General features: G+C 49.8%; 1 protein-coding gene across 1 annotated transcript in view; it reads right to left on the bottom strand.

Annotated features, from left to right (window-relative positions):
- Positions 1–5,571: 5,571 nt before the first annotated feature.
- ANTXRL (ANTXR like) overlaps positions 5,572–23,857 on the bottom strand; it is a 75,991-nt gene continuing 57,705 nt past the window's right edge. Inside the window, exon 18 of the mRNA XM_065407860.1 lies at positions 5,572–5,793. Coding sequence (XP_065263932.1) covers positions 5,572–5,793 — 222 coding nt within the window. The remainder of the gene's footprint in view (positions 5,794–23,857) is intronic.

Below are 23,857 nucleotides of genomic sequence, written 5' to 3'. Positions count from 1 at the left end.
GTTGGTGCATCAAAATATTCCCTCTGTAAAGGATCAGGGCCAAGGGAAGCCAAAAACAACCAACCAAAATAGGTGTGTCTCCTTTAGTAAAGTCTCATGGCAGGAGCATTTGTAATCACAGCTCGGAGGCCTCAGGCTTCAAAGCTCCTTGCCCAAGTCCTCAGAGAAAGTCTCTGCTTGCTCAGGTTAGTCTCCTGTAGTCAGGGAGAGGGAGATCACACACACCTGACAACCTGGATAGCTTATAGCTCCCTGGTTTGGTTTAAATAAGTCAGTCCTAGGGTGAAGCAGGGAATCTCCTGTTGTGGTTGTGAGCACCTGGCCGTCCCTTCAGAGACAGGACACTCCTTTGCACAGCAGCAGAGCACCGGCTAGCACTCAGGAGTCCTGACTCCCAGTTCCTTGCTCTACCCACAACATGAGTGAACTAATGAGGAACAGTATATTAAAGGGTCAGATAATCTTGCGGCCACTTAAAACGTCCCTTGGAGTGAAATCATTCGCTCTAATGTGTAACCGTTAAGCACTTTTATTGCTGATTTAAAATCCATTAAGACTACATTACGTTGGATTATGAGATTTTGGCTACATTTCCCACATTTGCATGTAGATATTATTGTCGCAGGGTTTTTCAGAGAAATGGAGCAGGCGCACAAAATGCATAAAGGTTATACAATTATAACATGGAAGCAGCATGTTAGTTACAGAAAGTTGTACCACATGTACCGGCAACAAACCCCCATGAAGAACCCCCTTAAACTTTAGCAATAAGAAATCCAACACGTTCCATCAACTTCCTCTGTCCCCAACGTTTTATGGCTGTCATGTCAGCCCACATCCCCACTACTTCTGAGCGCGTACATCTTTCTAGAAAATATTTGTACAGTACATTGTTTTCCCTTATAAACCAAGCAATTTCTCTCTTCCCCAAAATGTAAATCTATCATTATCTACATATCTGTTCAAGCATTGTTAAACGTTAGAAATCTCCTGGTTTTCCTACATTTTGCGTTACTCAAAAGCATCAGATCAGTAACAAATGTCTAAATGTACTAGGCAGTACCCAATAATTCCTGTTTCCCAAAGCTACAGAGAACAATTTAAGAATACCATACCGTATTATCACACTCCCATGCATAGCATCCTGGGCCACCTGTATTTATTCACCTTAAGCCCCTTTTAATAAATTACTCTAACTGTCCAGCAGTAAAGTTCAGAAGTGTCCTGTCTCCTCTGTGTTAAACTCTCTATATTTACAGAAGCTGGGCTGTTTTCTCGGGAAAATGCTTTTTTTAAATGAAAAAGTCAAAGGATGGTGCCGATCACATTGACAAAAGCCATAACAAGAATATAAAGGCTTAGAGAACAACAGGTGCATGTGCATCTGAATTGGTACAGTTCCTGAATCAATCCATCACTGAGCTCACTCACTAATAAGAGGAGCTGACCTTTTTAGATTTAGGACTGTTTGACCCACAGCCTTGATCTTGATGCATCATGAACTGAGGTTGGTACACAGCCCTTAATAGGCTAAACCACAGTGGTCTTGGATGAATCCTGATCACTTGGAGTCTGATTCTCCACTGCTTTGCATTTTGCATTACTGTTTACACCAGTGTTAAGTGTGTGCCAGATGCTCCCAAATCCAGATTCTCTAATCATGCCAGGGAAAGCATTAGACACTCACGGTGCACAGGTAAAAATGAGACGGGAGGCTCCAAGGTACTGGCGAATCGTTCCCTTTGAAACACTTCCTTACAGTGTTTGCTATGGAGCACTGTAATCACAATTGGCCAAACATACAGATGAAAATAACAATAGCATATTCAACTGTCAGGCCAGGGAAAGGGACACCGTCAAGTTAAAAAGCCTGAGCCAGATCCTCAGCTGGTGCAAAGTGGCATAGCTCCATTGAAGTCCATGGAACAACGCCAATTTAAATCAGCGGAGGCTCTGACCCAATAGACTACAAAAAAGCCAAATTGCTTCACCTGTGTTATTGTAACTCCTGAAATAATCAAAATGGAAAAGATTTGTACAAGTCCAAATGTCCTTTCTGCAGCCAGTGCCCTATGTTTACATTTAGTGCTGCATTCAGCTTGAACAATGAAAATACACTGGTCAGTTTCACTTTTGCTTCTCACCAATTTCACTGTCCAGCTCTCACACAATGCTGTAGGGCTTGGGTTGCAGGCACTGCAGGGGCAGGTTTGCAATACAAACCAAAAGCTGATTTCCTGGGAATTTAACTCTCTAGCTATAGATAGTCACGGAAACACCTTGCCCTCCTCCAGGTGTATGCTGGGGTAGTTTTAGAAGAGATGGAGTCAGAGCAGTGTAAAGCTTGAGTAATGCAGCAGTGAATTTAGCACTGCGAATGGAGCTCATCATCTGGAATCCCAAACAACTGCAATCCCAGCTGTGCACATGAGTTTATTGAAGATGGATTCCTTGCACAGCCAAGACTAGACACATTTTTGCAAAGGTAAAAGTATTGTTATACCTGTCAATCTGCAGATGAGTCAGCTGTTTGAATAGCTTGTGAAAAACCTTTAGGCATTGGCATATGTAACACAGATCCCTGGGCCAAACTCTGCTGGCATTTACACTGGGTGTACATCTGCAGTGACCCCATAAAAGTCATTGGAGCTACTCTGGATTTACACAGAAGTAAGTGATGACAGAATTTGGCTGCTTTTCTCACTGGCTAACAGTAGTCCTGGCCCATCAAGAAAAACTTTATAAATAGAACCAATTTTTGTAAGTTAATTTTCCCTGCTTGTTATCTGCTCCCAGCACTGTGGGTCTCCATAGTACCTCAATCCCCCCTGGTGGTGAATTAAGTGTTGGTGAAAGGTCTGACAACCCTAATGTCCTTTCTATATGCACAGGCAGTAGCCGCACAAGCTTCGCCACCAATGTGCCAGATCTCAATGACAGCGCTTGAGGCTGGGAGGGATGTTCAGTATCCTTTGTCATTTCAATTATCGGCCTCCGCTGAGATTGCCAACAAGAGGGGTGGTTAATGCCAACTGCTTATTGTGATGTAGACACCTGTCCGCTAGGGGCTGGGCTGAGACCCACCAAACTCATTTCACAAAGGCCTCCAAAGAGATATCAGGCAATACCAACGTCCAGTCACTACCAGTCTGGGCTAAATGGATGGTCTTGCCATGGAAAAGTTGGCAGCCCATTCCCACTCTCCCCCGGCTCATCCAGTCCCCTTCACTGAAGACAGTGGAGTTTCGCCATAACTGAAATGGAGAATAAGACACATTATTTTTGCCTTTCAACTTAAAGCAGTGAGAACAAACAACTGCTGACTAATTAGACGTCACACTGGCTGCAGATGTGGGAGTGCTGCTCTCAAAGCAAATGCTTTAAATGGAGGGGGAGTAATCCAGATAGGAGATGTTAACCCACCACAAGCCATTCCCTCTGTCTCTGCCACATATGGGCCAACCTGGCAGACCGCACTCATGTGGAGTAAGGAAGGTAGGACTGGACCAAGCTATAAGTACCTGATTCTCCTCTCAGTGCAGTGTGAGGCCCCAATTTGAGCATGCAAATAATCCTATTGACTTCAATGGAATTTAATCATAGACCTAAAGTTAACCACATTCTTCAGTGCTTTGCTGTCTCAGGTCTAAACCAGGAGCAATTCCAGTGTAGTCAATGGGACCAGATCCGCAGCTGGTGTAAATGGGTGCTGCTCCTCTGACTTCACAGTGGAGTTATGCTGATTCCTGTGAGCTGAGTTTATGACCCAATAGCATGCCATAGCGCTGCGTGTCTTTACCAATTAGGCCTTGTTGGGCCCTTTATTATCTCCTGTTCTGTACACACAGCCTGTAACGATGATCAGCATAGAATGGTGAGAGCTAGTTATTGGGTTCTGCAACTGGGTGTTTCCACTGGAAAAAACAAGCCTGATTCTCATCTACCCTAAGGCCTCTTCATGTCGCACCAGGAGTGCAGATGCCATAAAGTGAGAGTAAATGCAAGGCATTACTACAGTTTCCTCTTGGGATTATATGGCCAAGAACAGGTGCAAGGTTGCATCTGCTCCCCCACAGAAATAGATGGACCATGCCAATAAGACACAATACTTAGTCCTGCCATGAGTGCAGGGAACTGGACTAGATGATCTCTCAAGGGCCCTTCCAGTCCTACGATTCTAAGATGCAACATAGTCATCCTCTCTACGACTCCAGTAATACCATTTACATGTGGATCTGAAGACACCCTTTCTGATGCAGTATAATATAGGATGGGGCGAGCAATGTAAGTCCATGAGTTATTTTGCTTCACTAGGGATGAGCTGGGTACAAACCACTCAGGCATTAGCATTTAGCAAGCCCCAGTCATGAGGCACCCCGTAATCCCACGTCAGATATTCCCCACCTACGTGCATGCGCTTGTGTCTCTGCTTAGTGTCAGACACAACTGAGGCTCATCAATGTTTAGGAGTCCCACAGGTTTGGGATGAATAAAAACCAAAAGGAAAGCCCATGCTGACAGATCAGATTCTGTGTGTTTTATACACACAGATAGATAGTAATGTTTCATATTGAGGGCACGGGGGTCTCTGATATATAAAAGGACTCAGATGTGTTTTCATCTGAATCACAAAAGAGCTCAATTCTTCACTCCTGCTAGCAGTGAAGTCTATGGGAAGCAGACGTGGGATCAGTCCCTGTGTGTTCCCACGTATGTCTGATGTATCAGACATGCTACTTATATACAGTAGCAGTCACATATAAGGGACATATACTTCTGTTCCATGTGGGAGGCCTTTTTATATAAATGAAAATTAAAAAATGCAAAAAACCTAGAAACTTTTTTCCACATTCCCCTGAACTTTGGAAAGATCTGCCCCAGTCTGAGGTTTTCAGAACCCCAAATTAACCTTTACGGCCTGTGTCTGATGAAATTAAGAACAAAGGCCAAATCTAGTTAAATCAAAGATTTTGGTTTCAAAACTGAGCTTCTTGGGGGGGGGGGAAACACAGGGCAGATTCCACACCCTAAATCACTGGAACTGCATGGTGAATAGCTCACCTTGCTCCGTTATCATTACCCAGGGAAATTCCCCTTGCAGAACAAACCAAGGAGAATGCTCCCTTGCAATCACAGCTCCCTGTTCACGTTGTGTTTGTGGGGAGAAGAGCAACTTTCAATTCCCTACATTTACCCAACTCATTTGCAGGTGGCACCTTTCGACTGACTGATGCATGTGTATCTGGCTCGGGTTTTCATGTATGATAGGACATATAATGTCATACAAACGTCATGTGTGGATAAATCCGAAGAATGTGTGTGTGTGTATATATATCTATATAAACACTGCTACTGTTTCGGTTTTGTTCTACATCCAGTAGCTCCAGAATTATCCACTGAATGTTTACTCAGCACGTGTGGCATAAATATATTTATACAGTAAAACTGACACTTGGCAATTTTTTTTTTTTTTTGCTGACCAGCAACAAATTTCGCTATCTTTCGACTGTAAACCAAGCCTCAATAAATATGCCATGCTCAGCAGAGAGCAATCTTGGTTTTTGCCGCACTCTAAGCCAGGGGTTGTGGGGGCGGGCGCGCCGGAGGAGGTCCCGGGGGCACTCGGGATGGGGGTGGTCCAGGAGGCGGTTGCCTGGAAGGAGGCTGCAGAGAGGCCGAAGGCGAGGTGCTTCTTGGAGTGTTGTTGAGGGGGGTGGCGTCGTGCTTCGGCGGTGGGTGGTATGGGGTTGTGCTTCCATCTGATTTCACCCGGGTGAAGTTTATGCATCGTCCCTGGTTAAAAGAAAAATCGTTATTTGTAAAACCTACATGTGTTTTGCAGCAGCTAGCAAGGCCAGTGCCAATGGGATCGGAGACAGCAGAGCTGTAACGCTGTTTTTTGCTATGGAAATACCTATAGATCTTCATCCACGGGACATTCATTGGGCCCCCACCAGCAAAGTTCAGACCTTCGCTTTATCAAACATGGCGGGGTTCTGACACAGGTTTTGCTTGAGCCTCTTAGTGAGAAAAAGACCCATTCTGAAATTCAGCTACTGCGCTGAAGTCTCCCAGAGGTGTTTGGAAAAGGGATCTCTGAGTGGGTGGCTCTATCACAGTCATGCTACAGTACTTTGAACTTCCTCTGCACCTTGTCAGCCACAGATCTCAAAGCTTCTCCCGCAGGTATCGCCATTTGACAGCTGGGAAAATGACGGCACAGAGAGGGGGCAGACTTGTCTAAAGCAGAGCAATGAGCCGGGGGGCAGAAGTGGGAGTAGAACACAAGTTTCATGACTCCCAGGCTCCTGCTCTAACCACTAGACATCACTGTGTCTAAGGACTGGTGATATATACAGGACAAGTCAATGTACGCTCAATGAAGAGGAGTCCCACATCTTGCTTTGCTTCTCCATTTAGCTCTACACTAACATCGCCCCGTCTTCTGTGCGTATGAGAGACTGCTGGAGAAAGCACGATGGCCCTGACCTGGGAGAAGGCAACATACCTTGCCCCAAAACTAGTCCAAGTCCTGCTTTGGACAAGGCCCAGCAGGGGCGACTCTATGGTATTTGCTGTCCCAAGCACGGCAGTCAGGCAGCTTTCGGCGGTCCGCTGGTCACGCGGATTCGGCGGCATGCCTGCAGGAGGTCCGCCGGTGCCGTGCGTTCAGCGTCCCCACCGTTGAATTACCACCAAAGCCGCGGGACCAGCGGACCTCCCACAGGCATGCCGCTGAAGGCAGCCTGACTGCCGCCCTCACAGCAACCACTGCCCGGCTGTTCGAGAAGTGATCTGCGCTGGTGCCTGGAGCCGCCCCTGAGGGTGCCCAGGGTAAGGCAAAGTACCCCTACGGGGTGCATGCACATCACACGCACTAGCATTCAAAAACAACGCAGTTCTTGGACCTCAAACCAGCCGCCTTAAGGCAGGGTCTGCAGATGGTTTACATGGAAAAGAGGCCCAACTGTGATGCTCACCGTAGCCCTGCTGGTAGAGTTATGCAAGACATGGCCTAGGGTCCTTAGCCCTCCGGTCCCACACCGAGAACACCAGCAAGTCATGTGATAGCGTAACATGTTTCCCGATTCAGGGGATTTTGAAATGGGTGTGGCCTATTGCGTGGGCTGGGCTGTCGGGAGCTGCCTAGGTGGCATTTCAACACCGTAGTGGGTGGGGAAACAAAGAGGAAACAGAAAGAAATGTTGAAGGATGTCCTGCTTCTTTAAGGGCTACACACATTTTCAACAGGGCTTCCCCCAGCCAAAGCAGAGCTCTGTCAGGCTCCCTTCAGCCAAGTTTCAGAGAGGAAGAGGGAAAGAAGCACCCTGCCAGCACCAGAGCCCACCCAGCAATCCCAGACACACACCAGCCGCTCCCCTACCTCCCGACCTGCCCAGCTTCGCAGCTGCCAAGTCTTGCATGGCTCCCCATCCTACCCCCTGCCGCTGCTTGGGGAAACTCATTACATCCTTTGCAGATTCCCAATGTCCCAATGCTAAACTCGGCAGCTGCGGATCTGGCCTTGCATCCTCCTGGTTTTGGGGGGAGGGAGGGAGAGTTTTGCAGCAAAGTTGTTGCTTTAAACCTGGCAAGAGTCTGTGCTTTTGAGAGTGAGACAGGCCCCTCACCATCAAACAAAAGGCTAGATATGATGGCTCTCTGAAAATTCAGGATTGACACCGCCCATGAGTATGAGAAGCCAGCCCCACCTCCAAGTAGCCAACAGTCAGAACACTCAGCTGGGATGTAGGTGACTCAGGATCAAATCCCTCCAACAGAGGATTTGATGTGGAAGACCCAGGTTCACACCCCAAAAGCTGTCTGATTTGGAGAGGCTTGACTCCAGGTCTCCCATGTGAGTCCCCTTGCAGAAAAGGTCTCGGTTCCATCCCTCTGCAGCACAGGAATTTGTTTTTTGAAATCTCAGCAATGTTCGTGGCATGGGAAACCCATTTCCCGCCCAGCTCTAGGCCTCAGAACATTCAACCCGGCAGGCTCCGCCCACTGCCCGGCTGTTCGAGAAGTGATCTGCACGACCATGTTGCTGGAGGGGTTTTGAAATCACCCATGAGAGCCCGGATGGAACTCAAGCATGGGACCGCAGAGATAGGGTATAATAGGGTTACCATCCGTCCGTATTTCCCCGGACATGTCTGGCTTTTTCGTCTTTAAATAGCCATCCGGGAGGAATTGGTAATAAGGTAGAAAGGTCTGGGATTTCCCCCCCCTCCGCTCCCCATGCAGAGTGCGGCGCGGCTGATAGGGCGGCTGGGCCTGATTGAGCCACTCCCATTGACCTCCAGCAGCCAGAGCCCCTCCCCCGCTCCCCCCCTCCCGCTGCCTCAGCACTCTGCGGAGGAGGGGCTGTGCGCTCGGCAGCGCGGCAGCCTGTTTGGTTCGGCTCCACGTGGAGCCAGCAGCTCGAGCGGCTCCACGTGGCACCAGTGGCTCGAGCGGCATGGGCATGGTAAGGGGAGTCCTGGGGGACAGTCAGGGAGCAGGGGGAGGGTTGAATGGGTCGGGAGTTCTGGGGGGGTCTCTCAGGGGGAAGGGAGTGGTTGGATGGGGCGTGGGAGTCCCGGGGGTCTGTCTGGGGGTGGGGGTGTGGATAAGGGTTGGGGCAGCCAGGGGACAGGTAGGGGGTAGCGTCCTAGGGGGGCAGTTAGGGTGGGAGGGTCTCAGGAGGGGGCAGTCAGGGGACAAGGAGCAGGGAGGCTTAGGTAGGGGGTAGGGTCCTGGGGGGGCAGTTAGGGGCAGGGGTCCCAGGAGGGGGCAGTCAGGGGACAAGGAGCAGGACAGGGGTTGGGGGTTTTGAGTGGGGCAGTCAGGGGGCGGAAAGTGGGAGGGAGTGGATGGGGGCGGGGCTCTCCCCCCCTCCTCTTTTTTGATTGTTGAAATATGGTAACCCTAGGGTATAACTACATTGGAGGTGTGTACGTTCCCAGGCTCAATCCCTGCTGGTGACCCAAATGGGGCAATGTTACACTTGTCTACCTGGCTCCAGGCTTTGCTAATGAGATTCCGAGCCCTGTAATCCAGCCCAGCTCAACAGTGATTAAAAGTTGCTCCCCTCTGATGGACTCCAGGTAGCCCCTGCATGAGATGAGTTTGGCAGGTCTCAGTTGTCTCCCTTGTCACAAACTCACCACCAGGCTTTGCATTAAGTGGCCGAGGGAATAGAGAGGCCAAGTCCTGAACGGGCTGTGGAGACTGATCTGCACCTGTTACCTTTAGACAAACCCCTACTCCCAGACCAGGGCTGAGAGCAGCACATGCGGGAAGCCTGCCTGGCTGCTATCCTGTAGACAGACAAAGGACCAATGCCTTTCACCGGTACTAAAGCCTCCAGTGCTTGAAGCTGAAGTTTAGGGTTCTATGCCAATTAGTTAATTAAATATCTGAATATCACACCTGGAGCTGCACAAGACTTGGCAGATATGTTTAAACGTATATACATACAGTTCTCTGTCCGGGGACCCATTGCTATAGTGCACCTCACAATCATCACTGTGTTTATCCTTGTGAACCCCATGAGGCAGAGTGGGAATATTATGCCCATTGTACAGATGGGGAACTGAGGCACAGAGAGTCTAAAGCTATGTCTGCGCTGCAGAGTTAACGGAGGGGATCTGTACCCTGGGTGTTCCTGCCTGGGGACGAGCAGCCACACTAGTGCTGTGCTCACCCAGAGGAGGTGCTAGGACTTCAGTTGTTTGTGCTGCCCTGAGCTGAGCCGCTTTGTGATTCTTTCCCAGGGAATTGTGGGAGAACTTTCCTGCCCTTCTGGGCACCCAGGGGAATTGTGGGAAGGCACTGGAGGGCTATCAGCATTGAGTGGTTTAGCCTGCATCCTCACTGCAAAGTGGCCAGGTGAAAGCAACACTCAGTCTTTACTTTATAGCCCAGTGGTTCCCAAACTTTAACAGCCCGCGAACCCCTTTCACTAAATTGTGAAATCTCGTGAACCCCCTCCTAAAAATGAATATTTTCAGGGATTTAAGTTTAAATTTCCTCAGTGTGATGGATGCCCCAACTGCCTGCCCCGCTTTTCCTCGGGCTCGGGCTGGGGTTCGAGCTACCGGCTCCCCCGCTGATGGGGGCAGGGCTCGGGCTGCCAGCCCCCCGCAGAGCGCTGGGGTTTGGGCTGCCGGCTCCCTCGCTGACGGGGGCAGGGCTCAGGCTGCCAGCCCCAACTGCCTGGCCCCGCTCTCCCTGGGGCTTGGGCTGCCAGCCCCGCGCGGAGCGCTGGGGTTCAGGCTGCCAGCTCCCGCGCTGACCGCCGGGACTTGGGCTGCCAACCCCAACTGCCCGGCCCCACTCTCCCTGGGGCTCGGGGTGTCTGCCCTGCAACCGGGTCCCACCTGCTGTCTCCAATGCCCGGGGTCCTCTGTCCGCCATTAGCGAAATTTTTCTGGCGAACCCCCTGTAACGTTCTGCGAACCCCAGTTTGGGAACCACTGCTGTAGACGGACAGGAGCAACACCCAGCAAAGAGCCTGGCTTTACTCTTCAGTGAGGACAAGCCCAAGGTCAAACAGGAAGCCTGTAGCAGATCAGGAAATAGAACCCAGGTCTTCCGAGTCCCAGGTTTAGCACCCAAACCATTGCATCATCCTTCTTTGTCTCTAGGGGCCACGTGTCTTCTTTTCCACTGATTTACTTTATATTCAAAATCTGCTCCCTGCTAGATTAGTAAATGATGCCTGATAAAGCCACCAAAATCTACAGCCATGCAGCGTGCCCCACAAATCCACTTCAGTACACAAATGCTTTTGCCCTTGTATTTACAAGGTCGTGCATTTGCCAGGAGTTAAAAAAAAAAAGGAAAAAAGAGGGTTTAGAAGCATCACTTTGTGAGTGAAGTCTATTTACTCAAAAGTCAGATACAAAATGAAATAAAAAAACCCTTCCCCTCTGTAAGTGCAAAGCCACAAACGCACATCAGTATTTTTGCCTACAAGTCTTCCCTGCCCCGTGCCCTTCCTCACCCCCAAACATCAGTCTCAAAGGTATTCATAGTGTATAATCAAAGGGGAGCCCAGAAATCTGTTTGCATTACTTTCACTTCAGTTAAAGTGATACACAACGTCAAACAGCTGCCAGGTTCTGCCACACTCTTGGATTTGTCAGACAGCTGGGTAATTTAAAGGCCACGCATCGCATTGTGTCATGAAAAATACTGTTGGGTTTGGAGTTTGACAGAGAGTGATTGGGATGATCGATGTATATATTGTGACATTTCCTCACAATAGATTATCGGTGCACGCCTCCGATCTCATGGCAACAACAATTGGTTAATACTAAAGCAAATTCTTCCGAGCACCTGCAGCAGCCATTGATAAATCAAAGCTGAATTGATGCCTTGCATTAGAATTACAGAGAGACTAAGAGGAGCAAATAATCACTACTGATCAATCATGCTTTGCACCTTCCTAAGATCTCAAAGTGTTTTACCGGTGCTGAGGGATTCAGCCTCGCAATAAGCTATGGGCCACATCCTGCAAGCCATAAACAAGCGGTGCCAAGGGGGTTACTTCTGTGGGCAAGGACTATGCACGTGAGTAAGGACTGGAGGGCCTTGTGTTTGTTACATGGTCCTATATCAGCCCAGGGTTAGTATACACATTAAGTAACAAAAAGCCCATTTATTATGAGACAGAAATTATAGGGTTTTTTCATACCCTACATTTGATTTAAGTATTCCCCCCCGCCCCAACAGCTTGCAAAGTGCATTTGAACAAAGATTAAATTAAATACAGCTTTTGCATTCTTTCCTCAGGTTTCTACCCACACACACCTATACTCAAGGTAGTGTGATCAACGGGATTGATTAATAGGGATTGACAGCCGCAATCACGCCAGTGGTGGAATTGGTATTATTTTCCCCTTAAGTATGGCAGCATTAAATCTTTTAAGGGAAGCTATCAGAGCTGACAACTGTGGTAATGCCACAATGATCCCAACTTTGACAGCTGTTGGTAGCTGCTTTATTGTTTTCTAAGAAGCAGGTGATCTGAATAAATCCAGTTCTATCTTGTTCCACCCTCACTGCTGGCATGAAATTGCTCAGATGGTCTGACCCGTAAATCTTATTGTCATTCATGGACCAACTGAAGATCAGCAATATGCCATATGGAGTTATGCCCTTACTTCAGTTCACATCTACACAGTATTTATAATACACTATTATTTTGCCTTCCCATATGTCCATCCACTTGTTAGTCTCTTGTTACGCTGTTCGCCAAATTGGCTTTTCAAAGGTACAAATACTGAAGCTGCAGGATCTGCCCTTGTTTTGACTCTAGCCAGATCAATCAGGGCAATTCAAAGCAGCTTTTATCCCAGTGTAACAATCACATGTGTAATTCAGTTGCTTTGCCTCTTTGACCACCTAGGACGTGTTTTTTGTCTGTGGTTATCAGGGGGGAAAAAACTTTTGAAAGCCACTAAGACATGTTTCTTGGTCATTCTCAGCATAGTACTGAGTGTTTAGATTCCCACTGTTTGCTTCTTTCATCTGCTACTCAACAAGTCTTCAAGAAAACGGGAAGCACAATTTAAAGGGACACCAACAACTTAAAAATCATGCTTTGTACACAAACAAATGCCTTTCCCTATGGTACGAACAACATCTTTGATTATTAAAAGGGGAAGTTTAAAAGTCTACTCCATTTGTCTTTTGTATACTTCTTGCATTTCTCTCAGTTTGCAGAATGAAAAGCAAAGAAAGTCAGTTTAATTTTTATGTATAGTCAATTTCACTTAAAGATTCTTAGTATGCAATTTTGACTTTGGGGAAGGGAATACTCATTTGTTTTAGTTGTTTCCATCAGAATTTTTGTTTTAAGCCCTGAGAACATTTCTGAGGGGCGTAGACTTTATAAAATCTTGTTTTGCCCTTGAATTTTAGGGTAAAATTTAAATTGAAAACATCCCTTTAAAGTTTAGTCACTCTAGAATAAAACAATCTGTTGGTATATCTATATAATCTGTATAAATATAATTAAAAAACCAACCAAAATGCTACTTTTAAGAAATTAACAACTGAGAATAATGTAATTTCGTTTGGGTCTCTATAAATAAATGGGCCAAATTCATCACTATTTTATCTTCATTGATGTCAATGGGTTTTTACTGAGGGTACATTTATTTTATATGCACAGCTTGTCTACATTCATCTTCACTTTCTATAAACTGCTTTTTAACAAATAAAATGTCATTGATATTTCTGTTTGAAAGCACAAATAGGCAGGTCAAAAGAACACAAACGGTGACTCAATATTATCTACCAACCCCAAAGAAAAAGAGAACAGGCAACTTACAAAGCATGAGATATTTGAGACTGGATGCATAAGCTCAATTTAACTGAACGGAAGCCCGAATTCAAAGCCCAATGAAATCAATGGGAGGTCTCAGCCATTTGACCTTTGTGGGTCCTAAGTTAATGTTAAGAAGTTAATTCTTGGGAAACTTTAGTGGAACAGTGATTTAAGGGAACAAGAACCCTCCAGCTGGCAGCATCTGAACCTTGCTCCCTAAAAATTCAAATCAAAATATACAATCAGAGCCCGATCCAAAGTCTACTGAGATGAATGGTTTGCTTTACATTGATTAATTCATGGATCAGATACCAAAATCGTTTTGGGTGTAATCATTTTACAAGGAAGGAGCTGATCCAAAGAGGTGCTGAACATGTGCTGTTCACGTTGCCTAGGCATGGCGTCAGGATCGGGCCGATAGCGTGCGGTTTCAAGGAACCACAATCTATGCGAATCAGTGTTTGCCAAAAGCTTCCTTGCACTGCATCGCTTAATGCTGACTGTGGGCTGAACACGCCATGGCTCATTAAAACCCTCCCCGCTGTCCCTGCAATTGCACTGATTACCCCGTAGTGTTAGGGTTAGAAATTAGTGGAGCAGTGAAACTCCTTGTCACTTCAACCAAGTACGCCTGGATTTCAGGCAGGATTGGAATAACTCTTACTAAAGAAAACTGCTACATTCACGGCTGGGGCTTTGATTCTGTGTTTAAAGGACAGAAAAGCTTATCAAACATAAAGGGAAATGCGAGAGGTTTAAAATAGCTGCAACTTGGTTGCTGATTGCGCTTTTGATAATTTTTTTTGCATTTTCAGTTTTTATGTCTCAACTTGGAGCATTAAAAATAATCACCACAAATGGTTTGGGGTTTTTTAACCCTGTCCACCCAGAGGTTGCGTGTTTTAAATACCTCCTAACATAAGAAGTATTTTCTCCTGGATAATGATTTTCTGATGGTTGGGGAGGTGGCTCCCAGCCATTGCCAATTATGAAATGGTGTGATAAACAGAAGTGGACCGGAATGAGGGAATTTTAAACACCAACGCTAAAGTAGGTGCTGATATCTAACAAGGAAGATGTGATCCTGCGCTGCCCCCCCCCATTTGAAAAATAAATCCATTTCACCCCTTTCTTAACTGTTTGTTCTCATCTTGGGCCTCTTCCTAAATGAACGGAGCTGGTTTCACAGAACACAAGCGGGGATAACGGCAGGTCCCTATCTCAGAGGGGTGCTGTGAGGATAAGTACCTTAAAGATTGCGAGGAGCTCAGATACTACAGTAGAGGGAAACCATAGAAGCACCTAAGGTAGATTCAAATAGAAAAATGAAAGATGGTGAATGTCCAGTGCCTACCAGCTCGCAGGCGATCTGTAAGGGAATGTGAGTATTTCCACCCAACACATTATTATTGGTCATCTACATTACAGCCGCACCTATTTGCCACGACTGAGAGCAGGGCTCTGGCTAACACATTTCAAAATACACCCAATCGTCCTAGTCTAGACACACCCTAGATAGTAAGAGACAGTCCTGCCTTATAATTAAGGCGCCAGTTCAGGAAAGCATCCATGTTCTGGGTAGCACATGCTTAAGTGCTTTCCCGAGTCAGGACCTAAAGAGACAAAGGGTGGGGGAAGAATTATCTCCCGTCTACAGAGAGATAAAATTGACTGGCCCGAGGGCTGTTGCAATGCTGGAAACTGGACCCAGCTCGCCTGAGGCCCACTCCACAGAACCTAGAGGATGGCTTGGCTTCCCCATTTGCTGCTCATGGAGCCCTGCTGATGAGGTCACGTGCTGCTGCTCCATTTACTAACATCAAAGGAGCAGTCATTTTCCTCCTTGTGCCTCACACCATCAAACAGGATTCTGAAAACACAGGGCCCAATGCTGCCTTCAGTGACTGAGGATCAGGCCCAGCGGGAAGCTCCTTGGCCAATGGAGATCAACAGGAAAGTAAAGCAGCAAAACAGCCAGGAAGAGTCCAACTAACTAAGGGTACGTCTATACTTACCTCCGGGTTCGGCAGCAAGCAATCGATCTTCTGGGATCGATTTATCGCGTCTTGTCTAGATGCGATAAATCGATCCCGGAAGTGCTCGCCGTCGACACCGGTACTCCTGCTCCGCGAGAGGAGTACGCGGAGTCGACGGGGGAGCCTTCCTGCCGTGTGTGGACCCGCGGTAAGTACCTTGTAGTTCGAACTAAGATACTTCGACTTCAGCTACGTTATTCACGTAGCTGAAGTTGCATATCTTAGTTCGAACTGGGGGGTTAGTGTGGACCAGCCCTAAATAAATAAAACTGGGCCCAGGTACAGCTAAGTATCATTTGGAGATTCAGGCCCAGTTTCTCTAGACTCATCATCTGATCTCCTGCACATCACAGGCCCCAGAACCTCACCCACCACACCTGTAACAGACCCCTAACCTCTGGCTGAGTTACTGAAGATCTCAAATCATGACTTAAAGACTTCCAGTGACAGAGAATCCACCATTTACTCTAGTTCATACCAACAAGTGTCACGTGCCCCGTGCTGCAGAGGAAGGCGAAAAGCCCCCAGTGTCTCTGCCAATCTGACCTGGGGGGAAATTCCTTCCTGATCCCAAATACTGTATGCCAATCAGTTAGACCTGGAGCATGTGGGCCAGATCCACTGGCCAGACACCTGGGAAAGAATTCTCTGTTGTCACTCAGAGCCCTCCCCATCTAGTGTCCCATCTCTGGCCACTGGAGATATTTGCTAATAACATTCATGGATGGGCCATGTGCCATAGTAGGCAACCTCATTGTACTGTCCCCAACATAAACTTATCAAGCTGTCTTAAAACAAATTAGGTTTTTTGCCCCCACTGCTCCCCTTGGAAACATGTTCCAGAACTTCACTGCTCTGATGGTTAGAAACCTCTTATCTAGAGCTTTTCACCAGTAGATCTCAAACTGCTTCACAAAGGAGGTCGATAGCATTATCCCCATTTTACATACTGGGAAACTGAGGCACGGAATCGTGAAGTGATTGGCTCAAGGTCTCTCCCACAGGGAATAAAACCCAGATTGTCTAAGTCCCACTCCCCTGCTCTAGCCACTAGGCCACGCTGCACTTTGAAAGCCTCAACTGGAAGGCAACACAGAAATGCAAACAAAAACCAGACAGCATTTGTCACCAACCCAGGCTATAGATATGACCTCAGATCACACCATTCTATAAATTTTACAGAGTCTGGATGCAAAACTGGCCAGGCAAGTTTTAGGGACTTGCAACCCCAGCAGTGTATTGAAAAAGACACCCACAGGCTAGCCTTGCCGATGTAAACGGAACTCCGTTTCTGCGGGATTGTCATTCTAAACGGAGGGTCTTTTTCGCATTTGGGAATGTGTGCACATGAATGCAGGTGTAATTGTGCACCTAATTTGCACGTGCAATTACTATGACTATGCATCTGCGCTGGGTACTTTGTGTGAGCAGTGAGATGCATAACTGGCCATATGCCTGTGCCAATACCTAATTTGCATGTGGTGCGCAGATGCACATGCATTTATGAGTCTAGCTTTGTTAAAAATCAGGCCCCGGAGTGTCTTGATTTATAGGCCCGCTCCAAAGCCCGCTATAGTCAAGTGGTGCGGAGTGGGAGTGTCTTTCTATTCATATCAATGGGCTCAGGATCAGACCCACTATTGCTGGTGTGTGCTGCACTAAAGAATGCAGGCGTAAGATTGTACAGTTGCAGTGCAGGCCTGCTGGGACCCAATGAGCTACTGGGGGTTCTCGATGCTAGCAGACGTTTTAAAGTGTGGGGGGGTCTAGTTAATAAGGGACCGTCCTACTCCACAGCCCAGCTGTTTGGGGGCATTCAGACTCCGGTCTGCTGGCTCCTCATAGTGAGGCCCGTTGGGTATTATAAAGATCACTGCGCTAGCAGAGGTTTAAAAAGACAGACCACGGTTCTGCGAAGTAACCGAGTGCCTCACAAGCATTCTCAATGGGATGATCTTCTCGGCGCTCCTGGGATATTTTATTATCCCAGTTCCGCAAGGGAGGATGGAGGCGTGAAGTGAAGGTCACACAGGGAGTCTGTGGCTGAGCCAGGCACTGAACTGGGGTCTCCAAGCACACCGCCTCACCCACAAGTTCCTCCCTTCCGGCTCATGCTTTGGGGTAGTGCGTACAGTATAGCCGTGCTGGGCCCAGCTAGCAGTGTAGATGGTGCGGCACGGCCTAGGAGAGTAGGGTGCCCTAAGCCTCTGAATCCGAAGACAAATATCCTACATGGGCTCTGTACACGCCCAAGCAGTGCCTCCCACAGCTACGATGCTATTTTTGAGCTATTCCCCGCTGCCTGCCCCTGGCAGAGCCACTCACTGCTGTGTGTAGCCACACACCATAGTGACAAATGTGGATGCAGCCTGGCTTCCCCTGGGGCGTACTGCTGTCAGCGTAGATGCAGCCCTGGTTCTGTTCTCTCGCCCTAGAATGCAGGCAGCAGGTTCAGCCGTGAGCTGTTATTACGAAGAGTGCTTTTGGGCTCTGGAGCTGGCTAGCCCCAGATATACCCAGGACAGATAGATGCTGCCAAGCCTACTTGTGGATTCCTTTTCCAAGTCAGAAATCATACAAGAGGGCCTGAGAGAAGTGGTGCCAGAGTGGGAGCTCCCTGCAGGACAGGAAACTCCTTAGGTCACAGATGAGATGTTTCTAGCTGTGAGCGCAGCACATCTGCACAGCTGTGGCAGCACTTGGGCAACTGGCCATGCGCTGTGTATCTTTGTTTCCCACGGTGCCTGTTACAGCTGAGCCCAGCACTACAGACATCGGTCACCACTGCGAAAAGTTACCTGGGCTCCACACGCTCATTGGAACTGACAATGCGAGATCACCTATCGTGGCAGGCGACGTCTCCTGTCTCTTTAATTTTTCAGCAGCTTATGAAAGTAATTGGCTCCGCAAAGGTTATGGTAAGAAAGCAAGCCCCAGATCCAGGCAGAGATCTCTGACGAATGTGGTCTGAAAGAGGCAAACTCTGCAGTTCCAGCACCTTGTGTAGCTCTGCCAATCGCTACTGGGGCGGCTACAGCGTCGCCCAGCAAGGGGCAGGAAATCAGGCTCCAATCCCATTAGAGGCCATTCCTGGGACTTAAAAAGAGCTAATTAGAATGAGCTCCAAACAGCACTGTCCTGCAGGCAGCCAGCGAGGCCTGACAGGCATGTGCTGCCACCAGACACAGGCTGGATCCAACCTGCTGACCACCTTTGGGTAGCAGCCTGGAAATAATTATTAGCAATTAATAATCCTTTGTCTTTCTATAGCAGCTTTCACCTGATGGGTCCTAAGTGCCTGATAGCGATTAACTAAATAAGCCTGCCACCATCCCGTAACCATTTTACAGGTGGGGAAACTGGGGCACAGAGCAGTTAAAGCCAGCAAAAGCAACTGCCCAATTGGCCTGAGTCCCTGAAATGCTCTGCACGCACCACTCCATCCAAGTCAGTGGGGGGCTTGGCCCCTTTGTAACCCACTCCTTGGTGGACAGAGTCAGGGACCCAGCTAGTGACACTCACAAGATCTCAGGCCACTGTTTAAAATACTGGCCTCAAGTTCACACAGGGAGTCAATGGCTAAGTTCTGAATGGGACCCAGGAGTCCTGGCTGCCAGTTACTATATTCCTAGCCCGCCAGCCTTTGATGCCTGTGAAGCGTTCCTCTGATTTTGAGGAATGAGAAAAATCCAGGCTAAATTCAGCTTTCCGGTTCTCCTGTGAAGTCAGTTGCTAACTCCTTTCCCCTGGGATGAACCTTGAATATGCAAACTGCTGGCTATTGCTGGGGAAGGCTCACTGACTCACAGCAGAAGGCACTGGGGTCACCCCAGGTGTAAGTGAGGGCAGGATGCGGCCAGTCTGGTGTAAGATTTCACCTCCTTGCACGTAATTTTCAGAGACAAAAATAAGATCATTTTCTAAAAGCTTCAAGTAAACCAGAGCCATTCGGCTGGGGAAAAAGAATGCCTCTTTTTTTTCAGCCGAGGTTTTTGGTAAACCGAGCTGCGGAGAATTTCCTGGCACAGTATGTGCTGAACTGCAAACCAGAGTGGATTTGCTGAAAGCAGCAACTAAGCCAGCCCTTGGATGGGGCACCTCGCCATCATCCCAGAGCGAAGGGGGTGGGGAGCCAACATCTGTAACATCCCCAGCTCAGGAACGCAGACCCATGATGCCAGCACAGTTGTTAAGGGTGCATGGCTGGCTCCTCCCCTACCCAGGGGCTGCTGGGAGCTGGTGTGACCCCTGGTGCAGGCTAGGGCAGCCCCCAAGGTTGCTCTAATTTACCCCCCTCCTGCAATGACCTGTATGGCACCAGATGCAGGACAGCGGGGGCAGGGAACAGTACTGTTCTCCAACTACTTGCCCCTCCAGCCCCACCCACTCTGATCTCCTCCAGGAGGGGGCGGGGACGTCAGAGTTACCATTGCTGGCTCTGCAGGTCCCATGGGAAGCCGCCTGCAGCGGGACCCCTTTCCACCAGCTGCCCCATCCCAAAGGAGACCAGTGGATTCCTCTGAGGGGACTGGATTCTCCTGCACCTTGGGGCATCCTGGACACTTGTGCAAAGCCCATAGGAGATCCCCTCCTCTCCCACCTTGCACCAGTCGTGATGTTTCACACCCACTTCACACTGGTGTAGACGAGTACACAAGGAGCAAGAAAGATCAGACCCGTGGGGCTGCTCTGAATGCTCCTCCTGCAGACCGAGAGCAGTATGTGTGAATTGCAGGGGAGACAGTGCTCTATGTCTTTGCTGACATTAATGTAACACCCCCCCCACTCATGCTGTCCAAGGGCAGGGGTGTCCTTCTCTCCATGCTATAGGTGGGGACAGGGCCAGTGCAAGGATGTTTCACATCCTAGGCAAAACTTCCGCCTTGCTCCCTCCCCGAGTCCTGCGGCAGCTCCCCACCGCCCTGAGGCGCCCCCCCCCCCCCGCGGCAGCTCCCCACCCCTCCGGCCCAGGGAGCCGTGCGGCAGCTCCCCACCCCCCCTCTGCCCTGAGGCGCCCCCCCCCCCTGCGGTAGCTCCCCTAAACCCGGCCCGGGGAGCTGTGTGGCAGCTCCCCACCCCAGCTCACCTCTGCTCTGCCTCCTCCCCAAGCCCTGCGGCAGCTCCCCATCCCCCCCACCCTGAGGCACCCCCCCCGCGGCAGCTCCCCCCCCACCCGCCCTGAGGCTCCCCCTCCCCGCGGCAGCTCCCCCCCGGCCCAGGGAGCTGTGCGGCAGCTCCCCACCCCAGCTCACCTCTGCTCCTCCCCCTCCCTGAGCACGCCGTCGCTGCTCCACTTCTCCCGCCTCCCAGGCTTGCGGCGCCAATCAGCTGTTTGGCGCCGCAAGCCTGGGAGGGAGAGAAGCAGAGCGGGGCGGCGTGCTCAGGAGAGGAGGCGGAGCAGAGGTGAGCTGGGGTGGGGAGCGGGTCCCCTGTGTGCCACGCCCCCCCCTTACTTGCTGCAGCCGGCCCTCCCCGCGCCCCCCTGCCCTAGCTCACCTCCACTCCACCGCCGCCCCAGAGCGCGCTTTTGTCCGTCCCCAACCACATGGCGCCCTAGGCAGCCACCTAGTTTGCCTAGTGGTTGCACTGGCCCTGGGTGGGGAAACTGAGGCACAGAGCAAGCCGCCCATGGCCAAACAGCAAATCAATGACAGTGAGGAATAGGACCCAAGCACCCTGACTCTGATGCCCTATCTGCAGGGCCATGCCGCCTCCTCATTGACAAGGCCAGCTGGCACTCCCAGCTGTGTGGATCAGAAGGATCTCCGTCCCCAGGGCTGTCAAGCCGGCACCTTTCGCCAGCACTAAAATAAAGTAACTACAAACCCAGCAGCAGGGCCCCTCTATGGCCAGACTGCTGAGGAGAGCTCCGGAGTGATCCTAAACCACACACACTCTGTTCCCTCCTCTGCCTCTAGAGAACCACCCACAACCAACGGCCTGCCTGGTAATGAGGGGTTGACACCATGCATGTGTTTCCCCCTTGCTGTCCGATCCCTAGGGAAGAGGAGCTTCTGGCAGGGAACTTGGGTGAGCAGTGCATTCAGCAACGGATGCTTCAGGTAGAGGGGCCCTCAGTTCCCACCTGTGAAATGGGGATAGTTCTTCCTTTCTGCCACATCTTTGGCTGCCTCCTCTATATTGACTGTGAACTCCGCGGGGCAAGGGATCTCTCTCCTTCCGAAGAAGAGGCTAAGCTGGTGGACCTGGGCTTAGCTCCATTTTGCTATGACCATTCCCACCAGCTGAGGAGCCGCTCCATGTGTTCGCACAGCACCTGGCACAATGAGGCCCTGATCTCGGCAGGAGCCTTTAGGTGCTACTGGAATACAGGGATGTTTTATAATCATTCATCTTACCAAGCAGCAAACTTGGCTTTTTGCCACTGTGGTCACTCCAGGACTGTGCCACTCTGCTCACTGATCTTAGGAGAGGAGGGATAAATTCATCCCCGGTCTAAGTCTGTGGAGTTACAGCAGGGATGGGTTTGACTCAGTGCCATTGGATCACCCAGCACCAGGATTTTTCTTAAGAAGATGCTGATTCCTCTTGGGACGCTTCGAAACCTGTTCAGTACCGAGAGGCCAGGGCTGATTCCCACAGACGTGTTCTATTGCTATGGCTACAGAGGGCTAGCCTAGAGCCACCGCTTTGGAACCATATTGAGGAATGGGGCTGTGGGGCGGGGCTCCCACCACCCCAGGGATCCTTGGCAGGGGATCTGAGAGCGCAGGTGGGGGGGGGGGCACCAGGCTGCTTGAGGAGGGTGCAGGGGAATGGGGGGGGGCAGAGGGAAAGCGTCAGGGGTAGGATATTGTAAAGGGAAAGGGAAGGGAAAATGCGGGGGCGGGTGACTGTAGGGACTGGGCCAGACGGGGAGACTGGATAGTGTGGAAGGAGGAGAGTGGAGAGGCATCTGGGTTCTCAGAGGAGGCGGCAAGTCCCCTCCCAGCAGCCAGCGAGGCGCTCTGTATTTCTGCCTCAGCTGTCACCTTGAATTTGTCCCTAAAGATGCTCACGCACACTTTGATGTGGGCAGCTTCCCCAAACAAGGCTCAAAAGAGACCAGGCAAATAAACCTACCTCCCACAGATTTTTAATTTTAAAAAAATCGCATGGGTGGTAAGCTGATCTCGTAACCCCACTCATGATTTCTGAATGCCTGGGGCTGGCGATCCGGTAATTGCTTGGCGGTTCCGGCGTTGCCAGAACAGGGAGGAGAGGAAGAGGGCCACATGGATGGGACAGTGAACAGGCCAACCAGGGGTGATGCCTAATATGCTCCCCTCGGGTACGTCTACAAAGCCAGCGGCAGCGAGCCGCCAACCCAGCTCAACAGACTCAGGCTTAAGGGGCTCGCACATCGGCGCTAAACACAGCTGTGTAGACAGCACTTTTAAGCTGCGGCTCAGGTTGGAGCCTGGCTCTGACTCCTGCCCCCCTCCCTAGAGCCCAAGCTGCAATGTCTACATAGCTAAGCACGAGCCCGGCAAGATCAAGTCTGTTGACCCGGGCACCCTCTGTGCCGTGGGAGTTGTAAGACAAGCCACAAAAAAGCCATGGACTCATTAAAACATGCAGTGTATTTTCCAGGCTGGGGCGGGGGGGGGGGGGGGGCGGGGCGGAGAGGGGGGAATCAACGTTTCTTTTTTAAAACTTTTTGTAGCTTTTCATGAAAATGCTGAAACATTTTTTATGTTTTCAATTTTTTGACAAAAACCTGAAAAATGTGGGTGAAAATGGAAATTTCCTCGAGAAAATTTCTGTTGAGTCAAAAAGCCATTTTTCATAACACCCCCTCCCCTCCTCCCCCGCAAAAAAAAGAACATTTTTTTACTCTCTCTGCCATGACATTTTATTTCTTTGTAATTTTTTCAACAGTTTCCCAAGAATGGCAGTTCCCAACTTGCGCTGATGTACCCACGCTAGCTCCGCTGGAGCTAGCACACTAAAAATAGCAGCGTCGCTGGGATAGTACAGGCAGTGACTGGGGCTAGCCAGCCGAGTACATACCCAGGGGCTCAGGCTGCACTGTACTCAGACCAGGGGCGCCAGAACAGGGGGGCCCAGGGAGTCATGGCCCCATCACTTTTTACCGGCCATAAGGGCAAGCAACTGGGGGGGAGGGGGTGAAAAGGACTGAGTGGGGGATGGGGTCTTGAGGGGAAGAGGTGGTGCAGGGCATGGCCTCAGGGGAAGGGGTGGTGCAAGGGCAGGGACTCAGGGGTAAGGGGTGGCGTGGAGGGGCAGGAACACAGTTCGGGCACCAGTGACTCCCCCACTTTTAAGGAGCTTCCGTCGCCCCAACTCAGACAGCTGGCCCAAGCTGCCGCCTGTGCTCCCCCCAGCTCCACGGCTAGCTTTAGTGCACTAGGAGAAGCAGTGCTGCCGTGGGTATGTCTACGGGAGCTGGGAATTACACACTCGGCTCCAAGTGCAGACAAAGCCTACGAGGAATAATGGAACTGGAAAATTGGAAAACCACATTTGTTTTGCTCAA

The sequence above is a fragment of the Emys orbicularis genome, chromosome 7 (genome assembly GCF_028017835.1).
Source record: "Emys orbicularis isolate rEmyOrb1 chromosome 7, rEmyOrb1.hap1, whole genome shotgun sequence".
NCBI classification, from domain to species: domain Eukaryota; kingdom Metazoa; phylum Chordata; order Testudines; family Emydidae; genus Emys; species Emys orbicularis.
Note: the sequence above shows the minus strand (reverse complement) of the source record. Positions and strands in the feature narration are given on the sequence as shown.